A 26729-nucleotide genomic window follows, 5' to 3' on the forward strand; every position below is an offset into this window, starting at 1 on the left:
ACAGTTCAATGAGATAAGTACCTTTATTATCTTCATTTTACACATAATATATCTGAGGATTCAGGAACTTTCCTAAGGTCAAATTGCTAGTACGAAGAGCCAGATTTCAAGTCTAGTAGTCTCACTTCAAAGCCCAAGCTCTTTCTTACTCACAACTTTCTACTGCTTCTACAACTGGTATTCATGGAGTAAACAATATCTTTGATACTACTGTTAGAATTTCATCAAGTGCATATTATTTAATGAATGTCCAAAGAGGAGCAACAACCAGAAGCAAAGATAAGATTAAAATAGATCTTATTTGAGTCTGGATCCCAATAAGCCATTATTTTCAGAAAATTTAATGGGCTTTGATAGTGAGGTGATGAAAATTGCTGAAAAGAAACAATGATACTCAGCTACAGCAGAAAACTACTGTAAAACAAGCAAAAAACCAAATAAAATAAAGTAAAATGCAAGGAAATAAGGTTAGGGTGAATCATATCCTATGCCTGCCTAGGATCTAGAAAATGCAAACCAAATCTATTCCAAGAAAATTAATTTTGTGGAAATTCTGCAACTTGATATAGACAGGGGTTTAATTTTGGTTTAAAAAGTTTCTAGATTTATCATAGAAAAGAAAACACTCTAAGTATCAAAAGTGACCATATTACTAAATCTGAATAACTCAATGTCTATACAGTTTATTAGTGTACACATTTAATAACAACTTACACGGTTTTTAAAAAATTTATATTCTGGTTATGCTAATTTCCAGGCTTAAGGAATTACTGCATTGCTCACTGTTTTATATCAGAACCTGTTAAAGGAGGGAAGGTAGGAAAAGAGTACGATGACAAAGAAACTTACTGGGGTTTAGAACCATGAAATGAAGCAAAGGCCCACAGGTGCAGAGCCCAGGTTGATTCCTGGTCTAGTATTCTTTCCATTCTAACCTGCTTCTTCTACAGAAGGAATTTTCTGAATCCTAGAGTGTGTCTTAGAAATCATCTAGCTAAAAACATCAATTTCACTGAGAGCAAAACCAGTCCAAACTCACATAGTGACTGGCAACAGAGCCAGAGTGAATGGGCATCCTGACCACAGGTATTCTCTCTGGGAATAACTATATTCTTTAGGCACGCACAGTCATTGGTGCACACATATTCCCATTGAAAAAAAGTATCTTAGTTTATAATTGGTTTACTTACTTACAAATACAGATTCACCACTTAAATAACATTGTGATGGGGGAAATAAATACTTATGCTTTAAAAAAACAAGTAAATTTATTGTACACAAATTTACACAATGTTATGTGTCAACTATACCTCAATGAGCTAGAAAAAATATTGCTTGTATAAGTATAGCAAAGAGATTAAAAAATGACAGTGTTTGTTATCTTTAAAAATAAATAAACTTGCTTAGAAATGTTTTCAATTAATACTGTCTTTAAAAACACTTTCATCCAAGGTGAATTCCACACCGAATCTTCAAGGGTAGGTAGGAGTTAGCCAGGTGAGGGGCAGGGACAAGAGAGGAAGCTGTTCCAGGCAAGTGTTCAGTATAAGCCAATGACAGCAAAGAAAGAAACAATATAGTGTGCGTGGAGGACTTCTTACCAAGTTTGGTATCACTAGAGACTCATGTTCAGCACAAGAGATGAGGCTGGAAAATTTACTATTTAAAAGCTGAAACTGAAATATATAAACTATAAAGGGGATCTATTTTGATTTGTGATAGAATGTTCCTCCTTTCTCTTTCAAGATCACATTTTCTATTTTTTCATGAGCAAATTATATTTACCTACTTCAGTTTTTTAATCAGCTTTTTACTGAAGTATAATTTACATACAATAAAACTGATCAATTTTCAGTATACAATTCAATGAGTTTTGACAAATATACAACCACCACCACAATCAAGATATAGAGTATTTTCATCACTTCAAAAAGTTCCCTCATGCCTCTTGCAGTCAATCCTTTCTCCCATCCTTGGCCCCTGGCCACACCACTGATCTTTCTTCCACTAACCTTTTGCCTCTTATAGAATTTTATATAAATGGAATCATATAGTACACAAACAAAAAACCACTTTCATCCAATACAAAAATTGATATTGTTTTAATATTAAAGAATAAACAGGGACTTGCCTGGTGGTACACTGGTTAAGAATCCGCCTACCAATGCAGGGGACACGGGTTCGATCCCTGGTCCGGGAAGATCCCACATGCCATGGAGCAACTAAGCCCGTGTGCCACAACTACTGAGCCTGTGCTCTAGAGCCCATGAGCCAAAACTACTGAGCCCGTGTGCCACATCTACTGAAGCCTGCACACCTAGAGCCCGTGCTCTGCAACAAGAGAAGCCACCACAATGAGAAGCCCATGCACCACAACGAAGAGTAGCCCCTGCTCGCCGCAACTAGAGAAAGCCTGTGCGCAGCAACGAAGACCCAAATGCAGCCAAAGATAAATAAATAAATAAATTTATTTAAAAATATTAAAGAATAAAGAAATTAAAGAATGACTCAGGAAAAAAATTACATATGAGGTGATAAACATTTAATTATCAAGGAACTGCATACTAAAACCACAATGAGATAACAATACACACTCACTAAAATTCAAAGGACTCACCATACCAAGTACTGGCAAGGAAATGGGGGAACAGGAACTCTCATCTCTTGTTGGTGAGAATGTAAATTGTACAAACACTTTGGAAAACTGTTTGGCACCCTCTGCTGAAGTAAAAACACATGCATCCTATAACCTAGTAATTCCCATTCCTGGGTATATACCAAGAGAAATGAGTGCTTATGTCCAACAAAAGTCAGATACAATGTTCAGAGCAGATTTATTAAATTGTACCCATAAGATTTTGTGGACTTTGCTGTATGTAAGCTATATCCCATCTCCAAGGTACTCTTTTACTTATCCATGTTGAGATTCTGAGATTCATCCATGTTGTTTTATGTAGCAGTAGTTCATTTTTTTCATTGCTGTATAGTACTGTATTGCATGAATGTACAATTATTTTTTTAATTGTTGTTGAGTATCTAAAATTTTTAAAAGTTAATTGTTTAGAACCCGAGTGAACATCTCTGCTCATCAGTAGATTTTGTTTACTAGAATACTAAGAAACAAAGTCCATCTGCATGCTAGCCATCTTCTATTTTAAGTATTAACATATTGCCAAGCAACATTTATTTGGTGCCAATCAAGTTTACAGTGCTAAACTCAATTAAATGATAGAAACAAAGTTTTTCTCAGAAAGAGTACCTCAGAGTATAATAATAATGTTTGCTTAAGATGACCCTTTGTGAATCAATAAAATAGTCCATCTAGAGGACTGGTCTATAATGAACTATGTAATGATTTCAGAGAACTATTGTGAATGAGGAAAAGAATGAGAACCAATCTAGGTGGGAGATAAGGGCTGATTCTCATAATCTGATGGACACTGTAGATTACTATAAAATTAATTTCAAACTCCATATCTGCCAGTGTTGATTGAAGCTTTACTAATTGCCTGACACTATGCTAAGTCCTTAATATGTATTCTTTCATTTATCCTCACAATAATCCTATGAGGGATGGTATTATTATCTCTATTTCTACAGATGAGAAAACTGAGGTTTAGAAAGGGAATGAACTACTGAAACCATATACAAGCCCCTGTGTCCCTGTCCTTTGAAGTAAAAGGCTTTTGCTTTAGTTTCCCAGGCCTCCCTTGAGTCTCAAAAGGCTGACTCAAGAGTTAATGATTAGGAAATGTGAAGATGTAGAGACAAATAGCCATTGGGCTGGGAAACTGGTAACAGTTTAGACTATAAATCTGCCACATGGCAGAATCACCGAACTCCCAGTTCCCTAAAAGATATAAAGGCCTGACACACATTCCTAAGTTGTTTTTAGAGGAAGCAGACCCCCACCAGATGAAAAAACACTGACCACACGCACATAGACCCTAGACCCATTGAAACCCAAAGGTTGATGATGCTTGAAACTTTACCTTGATGCCAACCAATCTGAGAACTACGCATGAGCTGATCATGTATCCTGCAGTCCCCTCCCTCACAGTGCCTTTAAACCCCTTCCTTGAAAGCCATTGGGGAGTTTGGGTCTTTTGAGCATGAGCTGCCTGTTCTCCTTGCTTGGCACCCTGCAATAAATGCTGCACTTCCTGTCACCACAACTCATTGTCAGTAGATTGGCTTTATTGTGCGCAGGGAAGCAGACCCAAGTTTGGTTCAGTAACACTACTGAACAGAAAACACCTAAACTTAAACCAAGGTCTGAATGACACGAAAACCTGAGTTCTTAATAATTATGGAAACTTCTCTCTGCACAGTTCTTCCCTTATGAATAAAAAATGTATTTATAATATATTACCATATGTAGATATGCACTCATTCATTCAACATATATCTATTGAGCATATGTGCCAAACACTGTTCTAGGTATTTCCTTCACATTAGTAAATCAAATGGAACAACAAATCCCTGCCCTTGTGGTGCTTATATTCTAGGACAACATGGAGAATAAACGTAATAAATAAGTAAATTATACAGTTATGTTAGAAGATGAACATGTGCTCTGGGGGGAAAGAGCAGATGAAGTGATTGGAAGTGTCAGTTTTATACAGATTAGGCCTCACTGAGGAGGTAAATTTTGGGCAAAGACTTCAAGGAAGTGGAGCCAGAGCCACACAGATATCTGTGGGGGGGTGGTGGTGGTGGTAGGGAGAATAGCAGGAAGTGAGGTCAGAGAAATACAAGAGTAGTAGAGTGAGGGGGTGTGTGTGGGTTGATAGACTACTTTTAAGAACTTTGGCTTTTGAGTGAAGGGGAAACTACCCTCCTTCTCCCACCAAATCTTGGCTAATTGAGATACGTTTCCCTAAATAAATCTTAAAAGGGCAGGATGTAGTTTTTTAAGCATAGAAAGAGTGAAACTATGTATCCCTGATTCTACCTTTTTAGCAATATTCTTTGGAGGAAGGAATTGCCAAGTATAAAAATGGGTTAGAAACGAAGAAAAAAAGTTTACACACACAAGGAAACATCTTGGGGAGTTACTTGACACAAAAATATAGGGCTATAAGTGATTTTCTTACAATCAGTCCACATGGTTACTCTTTCAATCTATTAAGCTAAGGTTAAAAATAACAGTAAAAATTCCATATTTTTCACAGAAAATCACTATGGATATGGAGGTTTTTTAAAAAAAAATATTATTGTGCATTTTACATGATCACATCATGTAAAATGTGTAGATGAGCAAGATCACTGAATAAACAATTACCTTTTTGCCCCCTGAGTAAGCAAATGCACAATAATGTAACTTCAGAACTTTTCTTGATCTTAGTAAATATAACTCTGTCTTCTGAAGCAATGCTATCTTTAATTATAACTTATTTGTGAATTGTTAGAAAATAATGACTATCAATCAATTCAGGGTTTCTAAGCTCTACGAATATTAATCAAAATTTCCTCTAACAAAGAGGCAATCTCTGGGAACAGCTTCAGAGTAAAATAATACTCTCTATTCACAATAAGGTCAGATGGAGTTTACTCAGTAGCCCTGATATCTTCTTTTCAAAAGACACACAATGAACTCAAATAGGAAAATTGAAGGATGACTCCTTTCAGATGAAAGGTAATTACAATTTGTTCATAATGTAATGCAGTGTCTCAACTATGCTGTTATCACTTTAATATAAAACTACTATATGATGTGTTTATGACAATGGAATGGAAAACCCATCAGTATTAACTTCTTATGACTATCTGCATCTCTTTTTCACATTTTATGACTACTGCTTGAAGGTCTTAGATTAGCTATAAGAAGAATTTCTGACAGTGAAGGTACTAAAAATGAGTTACTAACAAAGGTTATAAAAGCATCTTAAAGATCTTTCAGGAAAGGTATGAATGTTTACCCTCAGGGATGATTTGGTATTGTCCTACATGAAAGGAGAAATAGAAAGCAGAAAACTCTTCAAGCCCCCCATGTATCCTTGTTATTATTTACACTAAAAAGCCTTTTACCCCCCCCCCTTTTTTCCCCTAGAATAATGGTTCTCTATAACCATGCCCCTCTCTTCTGCTACGTATGAAATTTCATATTTGCTATGACATTAGAAATAAATATTCTATTTGCTTTCATTATCATCAAAATAATGTTACAGTGTTGATTAAAAACTAATTTGAAACTGTTTTAAAGCAAAATTCTCAAGGCCCTGCCGAAATTAGATGAAGAAATGATATCATTTAATCAGCTATATGCTTAGGTATGTATGTTTTGTTAATCTGTTACCTAGATGAGGGGTTTATCTTTCACACAAAATGCAATCATATGTGTACTTATGTCTGTAACTCCCTTGGAAATGCAACAAAATAATAACATGGGTTGATGGCTGAGTGGATGGATAAATATATGATTGAAAAAATACAGCAAAATGTTAAAACTGTAGAACCTAGGAGGTCACTATATGGACATTTACTGTAAAATTGTTTTAACTTTTCTATATATTTGAAATTTTTAACGATAAATTGTTGGGGAAAATGCAATCATACTTGAAACCTGTTTTACATGGCAAGGGAGAAACCAAATCACACAGAATAATTCTGCAAAAAAAGATGAGACCAGTTTTTGCCGCTTATACTGAGTTGAGGAGGAAAAAGACTGCCATAACACCTTTATCAATCTACCTCCAGAAAAGTCCTCCAAATTCACACTGCTATTGAGAAATGAAGGCAGGCAGAAAGGTTTGTTTGTTCAAGAATTCTATAGTGAAAGTAAGTTCCTTTGACTGAATTTTGAAAAGTAAGACTTGAAATTACTTCTGTATCTAAAAATACAATATTTCTTTACCTACTCAGAATGACTTCATTTTCAATATAGATTTCCTGAAAGGAGATAAAGTATACCTTCCTTTGGATTACTAATTATTCTTTTTGGCAATGCCCTTTCCCTGTGAAGCTGTTTGAAATCACTCAAAGAAAATCAAAACAAAAACATGTTAAAAAATGACCAGTACATTGGAAAATTTACATACTAAATATGATATCATTTAATCAGCTATATGCTTAGGTATGTATGTTTTGTGCGTATAAAGTATATGTGATATGTGTCATAAGCCTTTCAACGTAAATGACTTTCTAAAGTGTCATAAGCAAGGCATCTTTATGCTTGATAATTCCATCGATGATTTTTTGGTAATCATCAAAAGCATATCACTCCCTGCATTTCGTAAAGACAGAAAAAGACATCATCTCAAAGAAATTGCTCAGCTAGTAGTGGATAATGACCTATTTAATAAAGATTTATTGAATACCTACCATGTGCCAGACACTGTGCTAAGGCTTAGGGATGAGAATATAAATGAAATACAGTCCCTGACTTCATGAAATTCACTGTTTGGTAAAGAAGATACACAATTACAAAACACTTAAATTGACCAATAAGTATATGTGTAGAGTGTTACTGTAAGAAAAAGGAGATACCTAACCTAGCTGGGGGATCTCTGGGACTGCTTGCTGAGTTTAGTCTTAAAGAATGGGTATAGCAGTGATTTAGGCAGGAGAAAATGGGAGAGGGTATTCCATGCTGAGGTGGCCACCTGACTAAAGGCACAGAGCAGCATGTTGTGGGCACAGAACTGTACTGCTAGAGAAAAAGCTCATGGTATGTAATGGAGACAGATGAAGCTATGGAGGTAGGCAGTTATCATATCATGGATGATCTTGTGGGGTATATAAAGGAGCCTGGACTTTCTCTTGGCCTGATAAGGATTTAGAAGTGGAGTGACATTTTCAGATTGTATCTTAGCTAGATCTCCCTGGCTCCTGAGAGAAGGATGAATGTGAGGGAGACATGGTGACCAGCTGCAGGAGTGACATAATGAGGACCTGAATCAAGATTGTGATGGTAGGTGTGGTTTCTACTGAGAAAGACCAGCAGATTGTCAGATTAAAATGTGAGGTGATTTCTAGGTGTCTGGATTGGATAAGAGTCAATAGATAATATCTTCCAATCAAAGTAGATAACACAGAAGGAAAAGCCAAGTTGAAAGCTGATGGATTCAGCTTTGGATGTGTTGGATTTGACATGCCTCTGGGTTATCTAGATGATTTCCAGAAGGAAGTTAAATACAGGATGCTGAGGAGGAGGTCTGAATGGGAGGTTGAAATTTGAGTCAGCAAAACATAAGAGATATTTGAAATCCTGAGACTGGATATTCAGGATTCTGTTTTTGTTTTTGATTTTAGCCATTCTAATAGGTGTGTAGTAGTAGCTCATGGTGGTTTTAATTTTTATTTCCCTAATGTCTAATGATGTTTTGCATCTTTTCAAATGTTTATTTGCTATTCATGTAACTTCTTTGGGGATGTGTCTGCTCATAATTTTTCCCCATTTAAAAATTTAATTTGTTTTCTTATTATTGTGTTTTGAGAGTTATTTGTACGTTCTCAATATGTCTTCTACCAGATATATGCTTTGCAAATATTTTCTCCCAGTGTGTGGCTTCAGTGTTTTCTGAAGACCATAGTTTTTATTTTGTTTAAGTATAATTTTTTCATTTTATCTTTTCTGCATCATGCTTTTGGTGTTGCACCTAAGAAATCTTTGCCTAAGTAAGGTCACAAATATTTTCTCCTGTTTTCCTTTGGAAGTTTCAAGTTTTTCACTTACATCTATGAGACATTTTGAGTTTATTTTTGTTTATTGAGGAATGGATTGATATAATGTGAGTGGATAGAACCAATCACTAAGAGTGTACACAATGAGAAGGCCAAAAGGTGGATGAAATTCGGGGAGAAAAGATAAGCCTAGGCTAAAGGAAGCGGAGTTGAGCAAAAAAGACACAAGGCATTGTCAGAGAAGCACAAGGAAAACTCTGAATAATCAACACTGTCTACTGAGATAAGCAATGGAACTTGTCTTCTGAACTTGGATGAGGTCATTAGTGACCTTAGGAAGAGCATATTCAGTCAAAACAAATCATTTCGACATTGGAACTGCATTTAACCAACCACTTTAAGAATTCCCCCTGTGGAAGCATTGGGACGAGGTCTGAAATCCCTGAGCATTCTTAAAGGTCACTTCTTGGGGCACAGGAGGGTCTTCGGCTTCCCGACACTGACGATGACTGAGGCAGATTCCCGTCACGCCCCTTGGGGCACTCCAGAATGAGGTCTTGGGGACAGACCCAAGGAATCACCGCCCCGCTGGGAAATCTGAACTAACACTCACCAACGGGTATGCCAAGCTGGCAGCTCACGAGGGAGGCAGCTGGTGAAACTACGGCCGAATGAAAAGCCTAGGATGGGAACCTGAGCACTTGGGCAATCCCGGGGCAGACTAGGGAAACCCCTTCCAACCGCCACCCCCTCGTATGTCTGGAGGAGGAGAGGGGGAGGGCGTGGGGCTCCTCGGGCCAACTTCGCGGTCGGCTCTCCTCGCGGGCGAAGAGCTCCTGCACTTAGCCGGTCCCAGGCTGGGGGCTTAAACATAGGGGATCGCAGGCAGGCCTCGTCCCTTCCCAAAGGTCATGCTGGGGGCACTGGTCAGACTCCCTCTGACCGGCTGACCTTTCGCCTCCCCGCCCCAGCATCCTGCGTATCATTCTTAGTCACGGCGGGACAAGGTCGCCCCGCCAGGTGCCGGAACGAGCCATCCCTTCCAGCTAGTCGTAAAGTGCCGCAAAGCGCAGCGCCGGCGCTTTGCGGCACCGTAGGTGAGGCTGCAGCGTGGATCCTCGCTCCGCGCAAATCATCCGGTTGGGCAGCTGCTTCTGGGAAACCGCGGCAGATGGGAGTTTGGGGAGTACGGTGACCCAGCTACGATTCTCTCAAAGGGTAATTGCTCCTAGGTTTGTGTAACAAGAGAGAAAGCGGGTAGGGTTGTTTAAAAACAATACAATCCTTATTTAAAAGGCTTGAAGTAAGATTCTTAAACCTCCCTCCTTGTGACATGCCGTCCCTCCTCGTGCTATTTTGGCTTTCGTCTAAGTGTTCATCACTAGATTTTAGGCATCCTCCATGTAGCTGACACTTGATTTTCTTATTCATTTCGTCCTGCAGTCGCCCTCCCCCTGGACTTTGAAATGCTTTACATGATCGGTTTGGGCCTGGGAGATGCCAAGGACATCACAGTCAAGGGGCTGGAAGTTGTAAGACGCTGCAGTCGAGTGTATCTGGAAGCCTATACCTCAGTCCTGACTGTAGGGAAGGAAGTTCTGGTAGGTGCTTAAGGCTTTCCAGCCTCCTGGGAAGAACGATATTTAACAGCTGATTTTTATTACACCAAGCTGAGCCGAATTTTTCAGGTCTGTTGGTTCAAACCCTTTAAAACACATGCCCTGCTTATTATTAAGAATCTGAAGAGTACAAGAATGGAAATAACACACTAACCAAGTGACTTGGAAAATGAAAGGGTGCTTTTTCTTACTTTACAAGTCTAACTGTGTAGCTTTCTCCATTAAATAGGAAAGTTATTTTACACTCCTGGGGATAATTATCAGAATCCCATATTTCATGAGATAGCCAAGAAATCCTTTCTGAGTTGAGTGCTAATGAGGTACTGACACAGCCTTAATGAGCTGGTTATGTATTCAGGAACCAAGCTGAAAACCTCCCCCCTTTGAAGTATTTCCATAGGGAGTGGTAATCGCCTTTCTGTTTGTATCATATCCAGAGAGATCTAACCTTTGAATAGACATCTCCCAGTAAGGCTTATACCCATACACTTGGATGTATTGAGTGAGCCTGGAACTTAGTAACCGTAGAATTTGCTAGTATATCATACATTTACCTGGCTTTGCTAAGGGCTCAGTAAATTTTGGAGGAGGGGTCAAATTCAGGTTCATTGTCAAATTTCAAATAGAATGTAAATTAAGATGAAAAGATTGATGGACATGTTATAGGAGGAGGGAGAACATTTTAGGATTGTCTGGTCTATCAAGTCTTCCAGAGAAAAAGGTGACCTAGAGAATTTCAGGTCTTCTGGCCTCTCAGATTCACAGCCCAGAGAATTCTGAAGGTCTCAGAGTTTCTTTAAAATCTTGAAGAAGGACTGCTACTTGATTGGCCATGCATTGAAATAAAAGTTGTGTCTAATGACCAGCTTTGATTTGTTGGCTCCAGTTTATTAGGATGGAGCCAAAATATCCAAGCTCAAGATGATAGAAATGTTCCTCTCTAATTAGTGGTAAAGGACAATTAGAATGAACTTAAAATCTTTGTAGAGAATATAGACAAATAAATCAGTAGTTTTATAGAATTGGACCTGGTTTTATGTCTTTGCTCTGTCACATGTTAACATGTGACCTTGGACAAGCCCTTTAACTGTAGCTTCTTACTTTGTAAAAAGAGGACAGAAATGCCTACCTTATAGGATTTTAGCATAGCGTCTGGCACAAAAGTGTTCAGAAAACGTGAGTTGTTAACAGATACATTTCCAAACGTCTCTAAACCTCAGTTTCTTCATTTGTCAAATGGAGATAATAATCAGTTGGAAGGCTATTAAGATTATATCATTTATTAAGATGATGTATTTGAAAGTGCTTTGCAAATTTAAGTGCTAGCTAAATGTTAATTTTGGTTGCTATGATTTTTTTTAAGTATTATTTTTTTTTTCCAAAAACATATTTGTAGAGTTACTACATACAGGGTCAAGATCTGGGGCTGAGCTCAACCTCAGAGGTAAATTATATGTACTTTGTTAAGGTACTAGAATTCTATTCCTCAACAATAAAAAGTGCTAATATTTTTAGAACACTTATTATGCACTGTTTTAAACACTTTACATGTAGAACAGGATTATTACTCTTTAATTACTGTTCACAGTTTTAGGGGCACAGAGAAACTTGTCCAGGGTCATACAGATAGTGAATGATAGAGCCAGAATATGGGCCATAGCAGTCCTTAGTTGAGATCCACCACTTTTGACCATACTGTGTCTCTGTACTCTTAGGGATAGATAATAGCTTCACAAAATATAATGTCACAGAACACCTACAGAGAAGTTAGAATTCAAGTAAAGTGGTCAATCCTGGATCCCTCCCTGTCACAAAATTCCACTGATCTGCTCTCCATGAGCCCCTCTGGGTCCTCAATTCATGTTCTTCCCTGAACAACTTGCCATACATCAGCCACCTTAAGTGAATCCTTTCTGGAATAAAGTAAGGTATAAATAAATACAATCATGCCTTATATTGCCCAGTAAAATTTTAGAACCACTTTATCTTCAGCCACTTTCTTTCTTCCTTTAATTTCTACCTTTTCTTTCTTTTTTAAACAAATTGCTTAAAAAGTTGTTAAGATGTGCTCGTACAATCTGGTCTCAATGACTCTAGATAGTTATTATACAGTGAAAAAAAGATGGGAAAATTCTGTTTTCTATAATGAATATATGCTTTCTTTTATCACTAATTACACAAAATAATTTTTTTTAAAAAAGGCACACATGGATGTTGCTAAAGAAATCTAGAATTTATCTGTTCTTACATTGAAAGCTATTATTTTCAAATTGCCAGATGGGTAGTATCGTTTATATATTCCCTATTATTCAGAAGTTAATTAAACTAGAGACAGTGAATCCAGGAAAGAGTTTTAGTTTTGGTATATACAGTTTGGATTTCTTTAGGCACTTTCTGTGGCTAAATTATTATCTTATGTACCTATTTGATATAACACACCTATATACGTTATACAATGAGTTATAAGCTATGATCTTTGTTCTCAAGTGGGTCATGATTCATCTGCGTTTACCCAGGAGAACTTAAATAATACTGGAAGATGTAAATAACAATTCATGACAGTAGTGGAAGAGAGAAACTATCAGTCAACTAATGTTCTGTGTCCTTGGGCAGTCATTTAAATTTTCTTTGCTCTTTTTCTTATCTGTAAAACAGGAATAAAAATAGTGCCTATGTCATAAATTGTGGTAAAGATTAAATGAATTCATATGCATAAGTTCTTAGAAGAGTGCCTGACCACAGAGTAAGCCCATTGTAAATGTATTGTTACAGATATTGTTATTATAGATGATATTTGATAAGGGGAAGAGCAAGAGATAGTTATTATTATAGATAAGATTTGGTAAGGGGAAGAGAAAGAACAGTCCTTGCTGAAGAAAAAATAATAGTGAACAAAAGCAGGGAGGAGAAAAACAAATACTTGCTATAACTTGTTCTTGGGCAACACCGAAATAACTTTCATTTTCCTCTGGTGTATCTTTTCCCTCTTCTTTTCCTTCCAGTTTTATTGAGATATAATTGAAATACAGCACTGTAAAAGTTTAAAGTGTATAAGTGACATAATTTGACTTTCTCACATCATGAAATGATCACAATAAGTTTAGTGAACATCCATCATCTCATATAGATACAAAGTAAAAGAAAAAGAAAAAGAATTGTTTTCCTTGTGATGAGAACTCTTCGGATTTACTCTTGTAACAACTTTCATATGTAGAGTACGGCAGTGTTAATTATATTTATCATTGTTCCTTCTCTTTTCTTCCTAACCTACTTCACCTGGGTATACCAGCCAACTCTGTTTCCTTGTCCTCCTATCTAACTGCTGTGGGTTGAGATTGGAGGGATAGGAGAGAACAGTAAAGAACTTTGCATTGAGAAAAATGAGGCCATCAGCTATGACCTTTATTAGCTTCCTATTTATCCTTACCCTAAATCTGAATCTGTCCTCCCTCCAGTCTTAGAAAATGACTTGTAAGATGAGGTTCTCTTCCTGTTCAAGTCTAGTGCCATCTAGATGGGTTTTCTTTCAAACTTCTTATCTCCATTCCTCTGGAACCTTACTCCTGTCAATTATTCTTTCTTCTTTATGTTCGATCTATATTAATATCCTTTTGTCCTCTCAAGGGTCAAATACAGTTGACCCTTGAACAACTTGAGTTTGAACTGCACAGATCCACTTATATTTGGGTTTTTTTTCCATAGTAAATACTACAGTACTACTTGATTCGAGGTTGGTTGAATCCACGGTTATGGAGGAATCACGGATATGGAGGGCTGACTATAGGTTATACTCAGATTTTTGACTTTGTGAAGGGTCGGCACCCCTAACTCCTGCATTCTTCAAGGATCAAGTGTATTGCCCATTCTGAAAACTCTCCTTTTTTAAACCTCTTTTCCCCATAGTTATTATTCTGTTTCTCTCTCCTTTTTCCAAAGCTTTTTGAAAAAGCAGTATACTTCTCTTGTCCCCCCACGTCCCCTTATGTCTCAAGACTCCTACAAGCTGACTTCCATTTCTCTGAAATACTTCTCTGTTTGTTGAACAATTATTTAGCAGCGAGAGCTCCAGAGGATAGTTTTGAATTCTTGTCTGGTTTACTTCTTTTGACATAGTTGACTATTCCTTGAAACCGACTTTCAAGACATGGCTCTCTATTGGTTTTATTCCTGCTTTTCCATTTTTCTCAGTCCCCTTTGTAAGCTCCTTATTTTTCCATTCCTACTTTAAATGTTAGTGTTTTTGTTTTCTTTTTAAGATTTTGTTCTTGCATTTGTTTCCATATGCTACTTTGAGCCTCTACTCTTCTACTTTTTGACTAGGTAATATGTTAAATAGTTTGAAACTCAAAAGATACTAAAAGGTATATACATCAAAAGATTTCTATCCCAGTTCTTCCTTCTGGAGGCAATCATTACTAATTTCTTGTGTATCCTTCCAGAAGTACCCAAAAGTAATTTTAGCTGTTAGTTTTTACTTTCTTCCCTATATACAAAACCCAGCAATGTAAACCTAAGAACGAATTTTGAGTTTTACCTTCATTTTCACGAATGGAGATTAGGGCTGAGATTGTATGAAAATTGTCTAATCAATCATTGGATAATATATAGTATAAATTTAAAATCATTTGTTAAATGGTGCTGCTTGTTTTTTAAATTTTCCTTTCCTGACCCTGACTAGCTTTGATGTTCCTATAGCACATATAATGTGGTAGTTAATTCCCCGCTAAACATTATGCTCCATAGGGCAGAGGTCATGTGTGTCTCATTCACAGTTTCCCATCATCATGCATAGAGCTTGGCACGGAGGTCGTACACAGAAATATTTTTCAAATGAGTGGATGAACGAATACATAAATAAGTGGTTAAGGTAAAAATAATGTAGTACCAGTCTATTTCTGCTTTAGCAATCTCTTCCTTTTTTTAAACATTCTTTCTAAAGAGGATCAACCATTTGATTATATTGAGGTGTTAATGTGTGTTTCTCTTTAAGGAGGATGTTTTAAAAAAATAAATAATCTGTTTCAATTAGATAATGAAATATGTCTTGGGTTAGGGTAAGTGATAAATATGAAGTGATCATGATAAAAGTCTTGAGGAGAGAGTGGGTTTTCTGTTGTTAAGTCATTTATAAAATATTGGATAGGATTACTGCCAGCATTAACCTAGTAACATGTGACTCCTTGATTTTTAAGAAATGTTAGAAGTTCAGAAAAGAACATTGTTTCCTTCAGTTTTCAGTAATCATATGTGTGTTCTCTTACATATGTGAATATAAATGTTCCACAACTGTTTTTTGTTCGTTTGTTTGTTTTGTTTTGTTTTTTGGCTGCGTTGGGTCTTTGTTGCTGCACGTGGGCTTTTTCTACTTGCGGCGAGTGGGGACTACTCTTGGTTGCAGTGTGCGGGCTTCTCATTGCGGTGGCTTCTCGTTGCGGAGCACAGTCTCTAGGCACGCGGGCTTCAGTAGTTGTGGCACGTGAACTCAGTAGTTGTGGCTTGCAGTCTCTAGAGCACAGGCTCAGTAGTTGTGGCGCACGGGCTTAGTTGCTGCACAGCATGTGGGATCTTCCCTGACCAGGGATCGAACCCGTGTCCCCCGCATTGGCAGGTGGATTCTTAACCACTGCACCACCAGGGAAGTCCCCTCTGCAACTGTTAAGTTTATTGGGCTTACAAAATTAAAGTAAGATGTATAAAAATGAAGGATTAAGAAAAAATATGTGGTACAAGTGAAAATAAAACATTTTCATCTATGAAAACATCATTGTCATTGGGAACTTCTGGAACATTATCTCTAAGAAGATATTCAGAGAAAAGGAAAGAATCTTTTTTCACATTTGAGGAACAGATTCTAGTTAAGTATTAGGAAATAATTATCACAGTTGGAACTATAGCCTTTATCTTCAAATGCTTAATCATTTGTTCATTTACTCATTTGCTTGACAAATATTACTGAGTAGCAGATACTCTTCCATTACAGCAATCCTTATAACTTTTGACATATGATATAATCCTTATGACAAAAATGAACTTCTCAGCATGTAAGAAATAGTATTATTTATCTGTGCATCCACTTTTACTATATTTGAGTTATATTCAACATATTGCTCCACAGGAAATCAGTTATAAGATTCATGATCTTGCATAATAGGTTGTAACCACTACCCCATGACCACTAGCACACTCTTACTTACATGCTGCCATTCCAGTTAAGGTCAGCCTCCTGGGTTTGTGCTTTAGAGTTGAACTTCTGGGGATTCGTTCACAAAGCAGTTTGTATGGAGACTTCTTATATATTTAGAATTCTTTTCTTGCTCCTGCAACTCTGCCTTTTTTAGCAGGAACTAGGAAATACAGTTTTAAATTAGTCTTTCCTGCAATTATGCAGGAATGTTTGCTGGTTCTGTAAACAACTAAATCTTAATTTTCTACTGTTTCTCATTGAAATTATCTTTTTTTTTTAGTCAAGGTCCCATAGATTTCCCAAGGAAAATTTAATCAAACCCAACTACCATGTATGTATATAATTATTGTTTAATATATTTATTCTGCAGTACTGTGTTTCTGAAGTCAGGCTCATGCATACATGTTCTCTATTCATCCTACAATGTTTGGCCTGGTCTGTTAGACCCAAATTTAGAGGTTAATTTAAAATGCAAAGAGCCTGAGGTGTTAGGAGGTCTACCTCCTCTTGGGATATTAAGATAGCCCCAAAGACAGAGTTTAATTGCAACATGATACAGAGGGCTAGCTCATTGAAGAGTTGTAGTCAATGATCTCTGTTTGGATGGTTGCCAAGATTTGCACCGGCCCCAGACAAAGACTGTTTTGTGTGTGTGAGAGAGGTGTGTGTGTGTGTGTGTGTGTGTGTTGAAATGGTCACCTGTGTCTAATTTTTATATTGGACTTAAATCTATAGGAAGAGTTTTATGGAAGAAAATTGATTCTCGCTGATAGAGAAGAAGTGGAACAGGAAGCAAATAATATTTTAAAGGATGCTGATATCAGTGATGTCGCATTCCTTGTAGTTGGTGATCCATTTGGGTAAGTCAAAGGAGATATTTTGAGTTTTAATTTATTTACTTTTTTAATCATTAAGAATTCTTTTATTACATTTAAAACTTTATCTTCCAGGTCCTGATAGAGGACTGTTTACCTAGGCTCTGCCTAAAATTTTGTAGTTTAAACTTTCATTATCTTTGAGATTAATGAAGAAAATTTATTTGGGAAGGATGTCATCATGTATCACTTACATTGATTATCAAGTGTCAACTCTAAAGTTTATATCGTTGCTTCAGCTATTTTTTTAGAAAGTCACTTAGGGCATCAACCTAAACTAGTATATCATTATTAAATAAGTATATTACATTATCAAGAGTTGTACCTGCCATTTATTTTGCAGGTAAGTGCAAGTATCTTCTGCTTGCTTTGTCCTAGGCCTTTTTTTTTCTTTTTTAATCATCTACTGTTTAGCAATACTGTTGTCACTTTACTTGCCTTGAATTTATTATTTATCAAGCCTCAGATTTCAATTTCTTATATCCATTGGGAGCTCTGTTCTTCCCCATTACTAAAAAGATGGGCTTATACTTGTCTAGTCAAGCATCATCAATCTCTAATGTCAAGCCAAACAGAACAGTTCTTTTTCTCCAGCTGGTGACCCAGGATTTATGTCACAGGTTTAAGGAACATAAGGACAATTAAATCACTGTGAGCCCACCACCAAGGATATTTTTCAAAACAATGGAGTTACATGTGCATGTGTCTGTCAAAAAGAAAGTAATTTATATCAATATGAGGTGCCAGAGATTATGTATCATTATTATACTTAGTTGCAAATGGTATCCAGTCACTGATGAAGTCCAGTAAACCAATGCTGCTTGAAGTGAGATTTGCAGGCTATTGCCAGCCCACAAACTTACCAGTCCGTGATGAGATAACTACAGAAATTGAAAGTAAGCATTTAGAAACTTTTATAGCAATTTTACAAAATAATTTTATGTCTGCTGAAACTAATAATAAAAATTTGGAGCTTGTATTTTGTATTATTTTATATTTTATTTTTCTAATAGTTAATTTTTTTGCATTTTACAAAACTAATGTTCCATGACAATTTAGAACTTAAAAAATATTGGCCTTTCACACAGTTTGAGAAGCACTGCTGTTGACTTTTGTTTTACCAAGTTTTTCATATCCTTTCATTCCTTTCCTCTGTGGCAGCCACTATTCTACCTAATCCAAGTTCTCATTATACTAATTTAATATAGTAGCCTTTTACCTGGTGCAGGTGTAGATCCTTAACTCATTACCTTTGCTGTGATCAAATTCATGTTTGTAGATCCACAATTTTAAAATCTCACCCGGGCTCAAAATTAGACTATTATTAGCTCCATCATTGGCCAGACATGAAAAATACTGTCTAGCCTGCTCTTCTACTGGTGTCCTGCCAGTCTTGTACTGAAACCCACACTCACGCCAACCAGTTTGCCCTTCCCTGATCGTCATGCTTTCTCACCATCACACATTTGTTCAAACTGTTTTCCTCATCTGTAATGCCCTTTGCCCTATTTCTGACTGTCAGAAACCTACTCATTTTTCAAAGCCCAACTCAAACATCACATTCTCTGTGATGTAGTTCCTAATTAACCCAACCAGAAGTTATATCTCTTCCTAACTGCTAACATATTATTCATATTAGTTTTCATATATTACTTCACAAAGTATTTTTTTATTTGAATATTTACTCTTTAGATTTGTAGGCTGTCCTTCACATTTTTATCTCCCTAGCTTCCTTCACAATACTTGGCTTATAGTAGACATCAATTAAATATTAATTGAAAGAATTGTTAATATTTTGCCTGAGGCCATGACAAAGGAGGACCAGGTATATTTGGACTGACATCCAATCAGCAAATATCTTTTGAGCACCTATCTCATGACAGGCATTCCTATGTGCTGGATATATATTAGATGATAACTCATGGGGTTTACAGTTTAGTAAGGGAGACTGACATTAGTTGAAGAAAAAATAATAAATTTCAAAAATCAATAAATCTGTAAAGGAAAAAAAAAATAGAGACTAACAGGAACAGACTTATTTATGCAGGGTCATATGGAAAATCCTTCATGTGGAGGTGATATTCAAGCAGGTATCTAAAAAGTAAAAGGAAAAGCAGAAGGGAAGAACATTCTAGGCAGAGGGAACAGCAAGAATGTATTCAAGGAACTGAAAAGCCAGAGTGGTTGGAGCTCAGTGAGTGAAGGAAAAAGGGATCTGAGAAGGAGTTAAATAGATAGGTGGGATCCAGACATGTAAGGCTTTGAAGGGAGTAGGGATTTTGTTTGAAGTACAGTGGTAAACTTTTAGAGGATTATAAGCAGCAAATAATCACAATCTCATTGACATTCTTAAAAGATCACTCTAAATGCTTGGGTGAATGGGTTTTAGGGAGGCAAGGGTGGCTCTGGTAGAAGAGAGAAAAAGACAAACTGGGAAAAATTTAGAAGGAAAAATGCTCTGATGTATATAGTAAATGAGGAAAAGGGAAGAAGTAAGTCTTCAAGGATTCTGGCTTTAGTAACTGAGTAGTTAATGATGCCATTTTTTGAAATGAAGAAAACTAGCAGGAAAAAGGGCTGGGGGAAACAAGAATTGGTTCTGGAAATGTTTTAAGTTTTGGATGTCATATAGACTATTTGATATCTGCTACTGGAGCTCAAGGGAGGATTTATCCTGGTTATATGACTTTTGAAGTCATCAGTATCTAGATGGTATTTAAAACCTGAGTAGTGGATGGAATCACATTAGGAAGGAACAAGAGCAAGAACAGAAGACCTAGGATGATCAGTCCCTAGGAAACTGGCATTTCATGGTCTCTCAAGAGCAGAGGAGGAGGAAAACCAATCGAGTGTGCTGTCACAGAAACCAAGAAAAGAGAATGTTTTAGAAAAGAAAGAGTGATCAGCTTTGATGTACTGCTGAAAGGTTAAGTAGAAGATGAGGATAGAAAAGTGTGTGTAAACTTAAAGGCTTTATTTTATGGAGGAGTTGGTGCTTGAGCAAGGTCTGGTTTAATAGTTGAAGACTGTGGGGTAAGATTGTGGGGTAGGATGGGGGGAGGGTTGGGGTGGAAGGGAAACTTCAATGTAAATGAAAAAACTGAGGCCCAGAGAAAGTGCTGTGACGCTACTCAGAATCCTTCAGTGACTTCGTGGCCTTAAATCTTTTTAACAGTTTATCTGCTTCGTCCTTTGGCTACTCTTCTTTTTGACTATGGTAGAGCCAAATTGTATAACTTTGCCATTTTGTAAATGTTTTGCAGTATTCGTTCTCCATGTCTTTGCTCGTGCTTCTTCCTTAAACAGACTGTTCTTCCTAGTTTCTATTTAGTGAAATAGTAGATTCTTTAAGACCCAGCTTAGATGCCACCTCTTCCATGAATCCTCCCTTATTTTATTCAGGAGTAAGTGCTTTTTTATTTTTTTAAACTTCTAGCCAGTTAATTTTCCCTATGTCAGTGACTAATCATATATAACCTTGTATTTGGATTTATGTAATATTTACTGTAACTGTAGTTATTTTTCATTTATCCGCTGGATTACTGTTGGGATATAGTAGCTGGAGACAGGGTGGTAAGGAATGTGTAAATTTTAATTGGGCCTTGAAGAATTAGAATTTGAATTAATTAAATGGATAAACCAGGAAGGGAATGCAGAATGCAACAAGGCACTGAAATTCTTCCATGTATATATATGACCAAAAAAATGTACTTTGTTTAATTTTAAGCCCCTTTCTACTTATTTGAATAAAAATTTCAAAAAGAAGGGAAAATTGTTTACTCAATCTTAAATTCTTTTTTCTTATTTTAAAAATTTTTCTAATATTTTAAAATTCTAATATTTTTAAAATATTTAAAAATTTATTATTTTAACCATTTTTGAGTGTACAGTTCAGTGGCATTAAGACCATTCACATTGCTGTGCATCCATCAGCACCATCTGTCTCCAGCAATCTTAAATTCATGGAGAAGGTAATTGAAAGTAAGTTAAGTCAGTTGGTGTAGTTCTCGTCTTTGCCCTTTTATCTAGGTTATGAAAAGGAATGTGGAAGTTAATCACATAAATAATGTAAATGACTCTAAAAATATACTGCATCAGTAGATCTGACTCAGTCATGTGAGAGATGACAGTCTTAAGCTCTCTGTCCCCATAAAGAGCAGTTGAACAGGGTCATCATTAAACAGATTCTTTCTGGACTTCCCTGGTGGCGCAGTGGTTAAGAATCCACCTGCCAATGCAGGGATCACAGGTTCGATCCCTGATCCGGGAAGATCCCACATGCTGCGGAGCAACTAAGCCCATGCACCACGACTGCTGAGCCCGCGTGCTGCAACTACTGAAACCCGTGTGCCTAGAGCCCGTGCTCCGCAACAAGAGAAGCCACCGCAATGAGAGCCCACGCACTGCAGCAAAGAGTGGCCCCCACTCACTGCAACTAGAGAAAGCCCACGCAACAACGAAGACCCAACACAGCCAAAAATAAATTAATTAAAAAACAAAAAACAAATTCTTTCTAAAGATGGTTCTGTTTTTATTCCATTCGCTATTTTAATATGCTCTGTAATATGTTCATGGTACACGCACACACATACACACACACAAATATACCTTTATTCACCTGTCTCCTATGTGCCTTAATGTGGATCATTTAATTACTTCCATTCTGCAAATTAATGTTATTATAAAATAAAATTTAAAATAGACATACCAAGCCTTATACATTCAAATTGTCACCTTTATGAACTTCATTTATTGATTCCATTGATCACAACATTCTTGAATCTCCTCTTTTGAAATTGCCTTCAGAGCAATTCCAAGTATATTATTAAGAAACATTTACTATTTCTGGGCATGTGGCTCTATCTAGAACCATATGTGTGTGTATATAAGTATATATGATTTTAGATAGAGCCACATGCCCAGAAATAGTAATAAATTTGTCTTTACACACGGCAGTGCACATGCGTGCACACGCACGCACGCACTTTCCCAGTCACTACAGTGAAACATTTTCATGAGCCACGGACCTGGAGGAATGCCCAGTATAAGGGTGTTAAGCCCATGGTTTGTACAGTTCTTTTCTTTTTTTTTGATGAAGCCATATAATCTAGGTAATCGTGATGATAAAATACCAATTTTATCACAGTTTTTCATAGCAGAAATCTGAAAGGCTAATTTAATCACATTTATATCAGTTTCACAAAACCAAATCACTTTGCCAGGTCATTAAATCTTCATAGTACACCAACCACATCTGGTCGTTTTAAATGAACTTGTGATAAAAAAAGAATAATTTAAAACCAGTTTTTCTTTCTGCTCATCTACTTAAATAGCTCACCAAGTAACTAATTCAGTTTTCCCTTAGCTTAGTGTTAAATAGTGAAATTCTGTTGAAAGTGATATTAAAAACTTATAACTGGCATTTATATTATTTTTTAAAAGCTTACTTTAAATCAAATTAATGATTATTTTTATAGTAGTTTGTATTTTATGTGTGTGATTTAAAACAGACTTCCCTGGTGGGCATTCTTTAATCTGTTTCTGACTGCCTCATGGGGTGAAAGCCCTTGATCTTCCTACTTGGTATGCATTGACCAGTTGACAGGTTCTGCTTGTTTGTATGTAGTTTCTCAAACATGCTAATGTTGCTTTCCCCCGTAGGGCCTGGAGTTTTCATCAAGGGGGAAAAATGCCTTTAGTAATGCAGTTCTAAATTGATATGGGGTTAAGTTTCACAGTATCCATATTTATATTTACATGTATTCTCTCTTTACCCCAATCTATCTAATTATAATCTTTAGATCTATCTCAAAAAAGGGAAGGCAGCAGGCAGAATAGGCACACCCTTACACATATTAATTATGCACAGTAACAACCAGGCTGAAAACAGTTATAAATAAAATGACTGCTAGACAGATAAAATCCAGCTAGGAATATATCAGTCAGAACTCTGATCTACAGGCTGTGAAAATGTTCTGTGAATTGTGCCTTATACAGAAACAAAGCCTTCAAATTAGAGCAGAAATCAAGGAGGAAGTCTAGTGCCATAATTTGGAACTCTGTAGCAGAAATTTTAAGAGTTTAAAGGGACCCTAAGACCAAAACATTTGAGAACTGCTACTCAGGAGTTCAGTTGCTGAGTAATATTCCACAGATGTCTTTTGCAGGTGTTAACAGGACGAAAAGAGCAAGTTAAAAGTTCCCTTTTTTCTGGAGCTGCCAAGGCTGCTTTAAGAGTGTTAAAGGTGCAGTTCAACATTGTACAGGGCCTGTGTAAACTTACACTTTTCTTGCCCAAAAGCCCAGATGAAAGTGTTATGCAGGTGCCTTGAAATATTTGAGGGAAAGCAGTGTCCTTGACCCTTTGATTGACTTGAGCTCATGAAATGTTGTGGCTTTACTGTCTTAAAAAGTCAGCCATGGTTAGTTTAATCCAACCTGATCTTTTCTCACTACAGAGCTACAACACATAGCGATCTTATTCTGAGAGCAACGAAACTGGGAATCCCTTACCGAGTTATTCACAATGCTTCCATAATGAATGCTGTAGGCTGCTGTGGTTTACAGGTAATACTACAAAAGAACGGGTTTTTTTAATGGTATTTAGCAAAAAGGTTTTAGTTTTCTACAAATTTCCAGAGATTTTATTGTATTTCATGAATTATAAGACATTATCATTTTATATAAGACTGTGTATTAAGTTTTTTAATACTAGATTTTTTTATAATAATTTTCCCATAGCTTAGACTTCTTTTCCCCTCATTGGAATAGATCATTGAAATTTAGCTAGAGAAAGATTTTAATTTTATATCCAAATTGTAATGTACAAAAAAGGGAATATAACCCAATTAAATTGGTTAAGTATTCCTAAAACCTTTTCAAATTATTCCAAATGACTTACTCTGCATTGCTGAGGCCCATGTTTTTCCACCCAATATTGTTTTCTGTGCTATTGAGAGCACAGTGATGCAGCATTTCTTAAAATAATCCATGAAAGAGCTAAAAGCCAGTGATATTAGGCTTTTAAGCCAGCTTTGCAATTATTGATATGTAAAGTTAGTTGTTTTTAACCCAAAAATCTTGGTTCTGAGGCGTTAAAGGAGCACTCCATAACTGTGTTTAATATTTTCTTCCAGGCTGCTGACATTCATTTTACAAGTTTGATATCTGTGTTCTGATGTTCACACATATATAATCCATGACAATTGTGACTGCTTGTGGCCAACAGTAGTTTTAAGACTTTATTGATTGTTAAGACACATTCCTATTTCAGATGTATTATAACAGGAAAAAATTTGCATCTTAGAATCTATGAAATAGGTATTTCCCAATATATCTTCCTGGAATGCATAATTTAAAATAGCTGTTTACAAAGTAAGGGACAGCATGAACTGAGAACTATTGGCCTGTATTGGTTGGTTTCCTCTCTGTGAATATGAAACAGGCATTTTATTTTAATGAAATCTTAAATATTTTGATCATATATATGGAGAGTGCATTAGAAAAGTAGTCAAGAGTCTCTCAAATATTCTCAAAATCAAATAAAAGAAAAAATAGTAAAGATTTTTTGGGAATCATTTATGTATTTCCAATCTCTTGGGAAATATAAAGATAGCTTGATCCTTTCTGCACATGTATTTTAAAGGAAATATAATCCCATAAAATTTAATTAATACTTCTATGCTTTAGTGAAGCCCGTGGATAAAAGCTACTATCAGTTATGAAGTACTGGCATGATTATTCTGATAAATGCAGTTTTTAATTTTCTACACACTAATTAGGTGTCCCAAATTAAAGGTGTGATACCACACAGAATAAGAGCTGCTGATTATTAGGCGCAAAGAGACAACTCACAGCCAATGGATCACCTAGACTCTGAATTCAATTGCTAGTTGTATATATAGGAAATCTCAAAAAACACAACTTTTTCTTTTCTTTTGTTCTGAGGGTCAAGAAAATGCTATTTAATTCATCCATTAAAAAAAGAAATAGTTGTTTACAGCAAGAAGCTACATTAGCCTTGGTACCCAATGCTGTGTCTGTGGCTTTAGAGGGACCTGTATTTTCTGTATTACCTATGAAGAGTAGCTCACTTTAATTGACTACTCCTGGCCAGGCATCCCAGAAATATTGCCTTTGGTTCTGAAGAACCAGAGAAAAAGTATAAATGATTCACCTTTCAGTATTCATTACTTCCTCTTAGTTATGACTACGTCTGAATTGGCAAAGAACTTTGCTGTCTGTTTTGTCTTCTAATAAAATGCATACTTAAAAAAAACCTTGCCAATTCAAGTCTTTTTTACACTTAAAATTTTTTCCAAACATTTCTGTGTTGGAATAAATTGAATTCTTGACTGTCAGATTCTTGAGTGATTCTCAGTCCAATATTCTTTCCTCTAGACATTCTCTCTTTTAATCATTTAAGAATGATTACCAGGAGAAAGGAAAAAAAGAGAGGAATAAATTATGTGGTAGGCAAAGACATATAAATCTTAAACTAATGGACTATATATAAGGGACTATATATATTTTTTCATATTGGTTTAATTTTTATTTCTGGTGAAGAAGGTTAGTTAGCCCCTTTCCATCATATTTTGCTCTAAATTATCTTCTAATAATCCATTATTTAGAGTTTTTTGCTTTTTAAGAGTAATATTTTTTTTAACATCTTTATTGGAGTATAATTGCTTTACAATGTTGTGTTAGTTTCTGCTGTATAACAAAGTGAATCAGCTATATGCATATGTATATCCCCATATCCCCTCCCTCTTGCGTCTCCCTCCCACCCCTCTAGGTAGTCACAGAGCACCGAGCTGATCTCCCTGTGCTATGCAGCTGCTTCCCACTAGCTTTCTATTTTACATTTGGTAGTGTATATATGTCAATGCTACTCTTTCACTCTGTCCCAGCTTACCCTTCCCCCTCCCCGTGTCCTCAAGTCCATTCTCTGTGTCTGTGTCTTTGTCTTTATTGCTGTCCTGCCCCTAGGTTCATCAGAACCATTTTTTTTTTTTAGATTCCATATATATGCGTTAGCATACGGTATTTGTTTTTCTCTTTCTGACTTTCTTCACTCTGTATGACAGACTCTAGGTCCATCCACCTCACTACAAATAACTCAATTTCGTTTCTTTTTATAGCTGAGTAATATTCCATTTTATAAATGTGCCACATCTTCTTTATCCATTCGTCTGTCGATGGACACTTAAGTTGCTTCCATGTCCTGGCTATTGTAAATAGTGCTGCAGTGAACATTGTGGTACATGACTCTTTTTGAATTATGGTTTTCTCAGGGTATAAGGCATAAAAATTTTAAAAGATCTTTGTCTTTATTACGTAAATCTGTTATCCAGACTGGGTAAAGCTAGACTAGGGTGACCCTTTCCCTCTGATCCCCTACACTGATAAAGAAGTACAGTATTATTG

At 36.4% G+C, this 26729-nt stretch overlaps 1 protein-coding gene across 1 annotated transcript in view; it reads left to right on the forward strand.

Annotated features, from left to right (window-relative positions):
- Positions 1-9764: 9764 nt before the first annotated feature.
- The window catches only part of DPH5 (diphthamide biosynthesis 5), a 35665-nt gene continuing 18700 nt past the window's right edge, over positions 9765-26729 (forward strand). Inside the window, exons 1-4 of the mRNA XM_061186262.1 lie at positions 9765-9843; positions 10069-10226; positions 17164-17288; positions 23762-23870. Coding sequence (XP_061042245.1) covers positions 10092-10226; positions 17164-17288; positions 23762-23870 — 369 coding nt within the window. The 5' untranslated portion in view covers positions 9765-9843; positions 10069-10091. The remainder of the gene's footprint in view (positions 9844-10068; positions 10227-17163; positions 17289-23761; positions 23871-26729) is intronic.

This window comes from Eubalaena glacialis, chromosome 3 (assembly GCF_028564815.1).
Source record: "Eubalaena glacialis isolate mEubGla1 chromosome 3, mEubGla1.1.hap2.+ XY, whole genome shotgun sequence".
Taxonomy (NCBI): Eukaryota; Metazoa; Chordata; class Mammalia; order Artiodactyla; family Balaenidae; genus Eubalaena; species Eubalaena glacialis.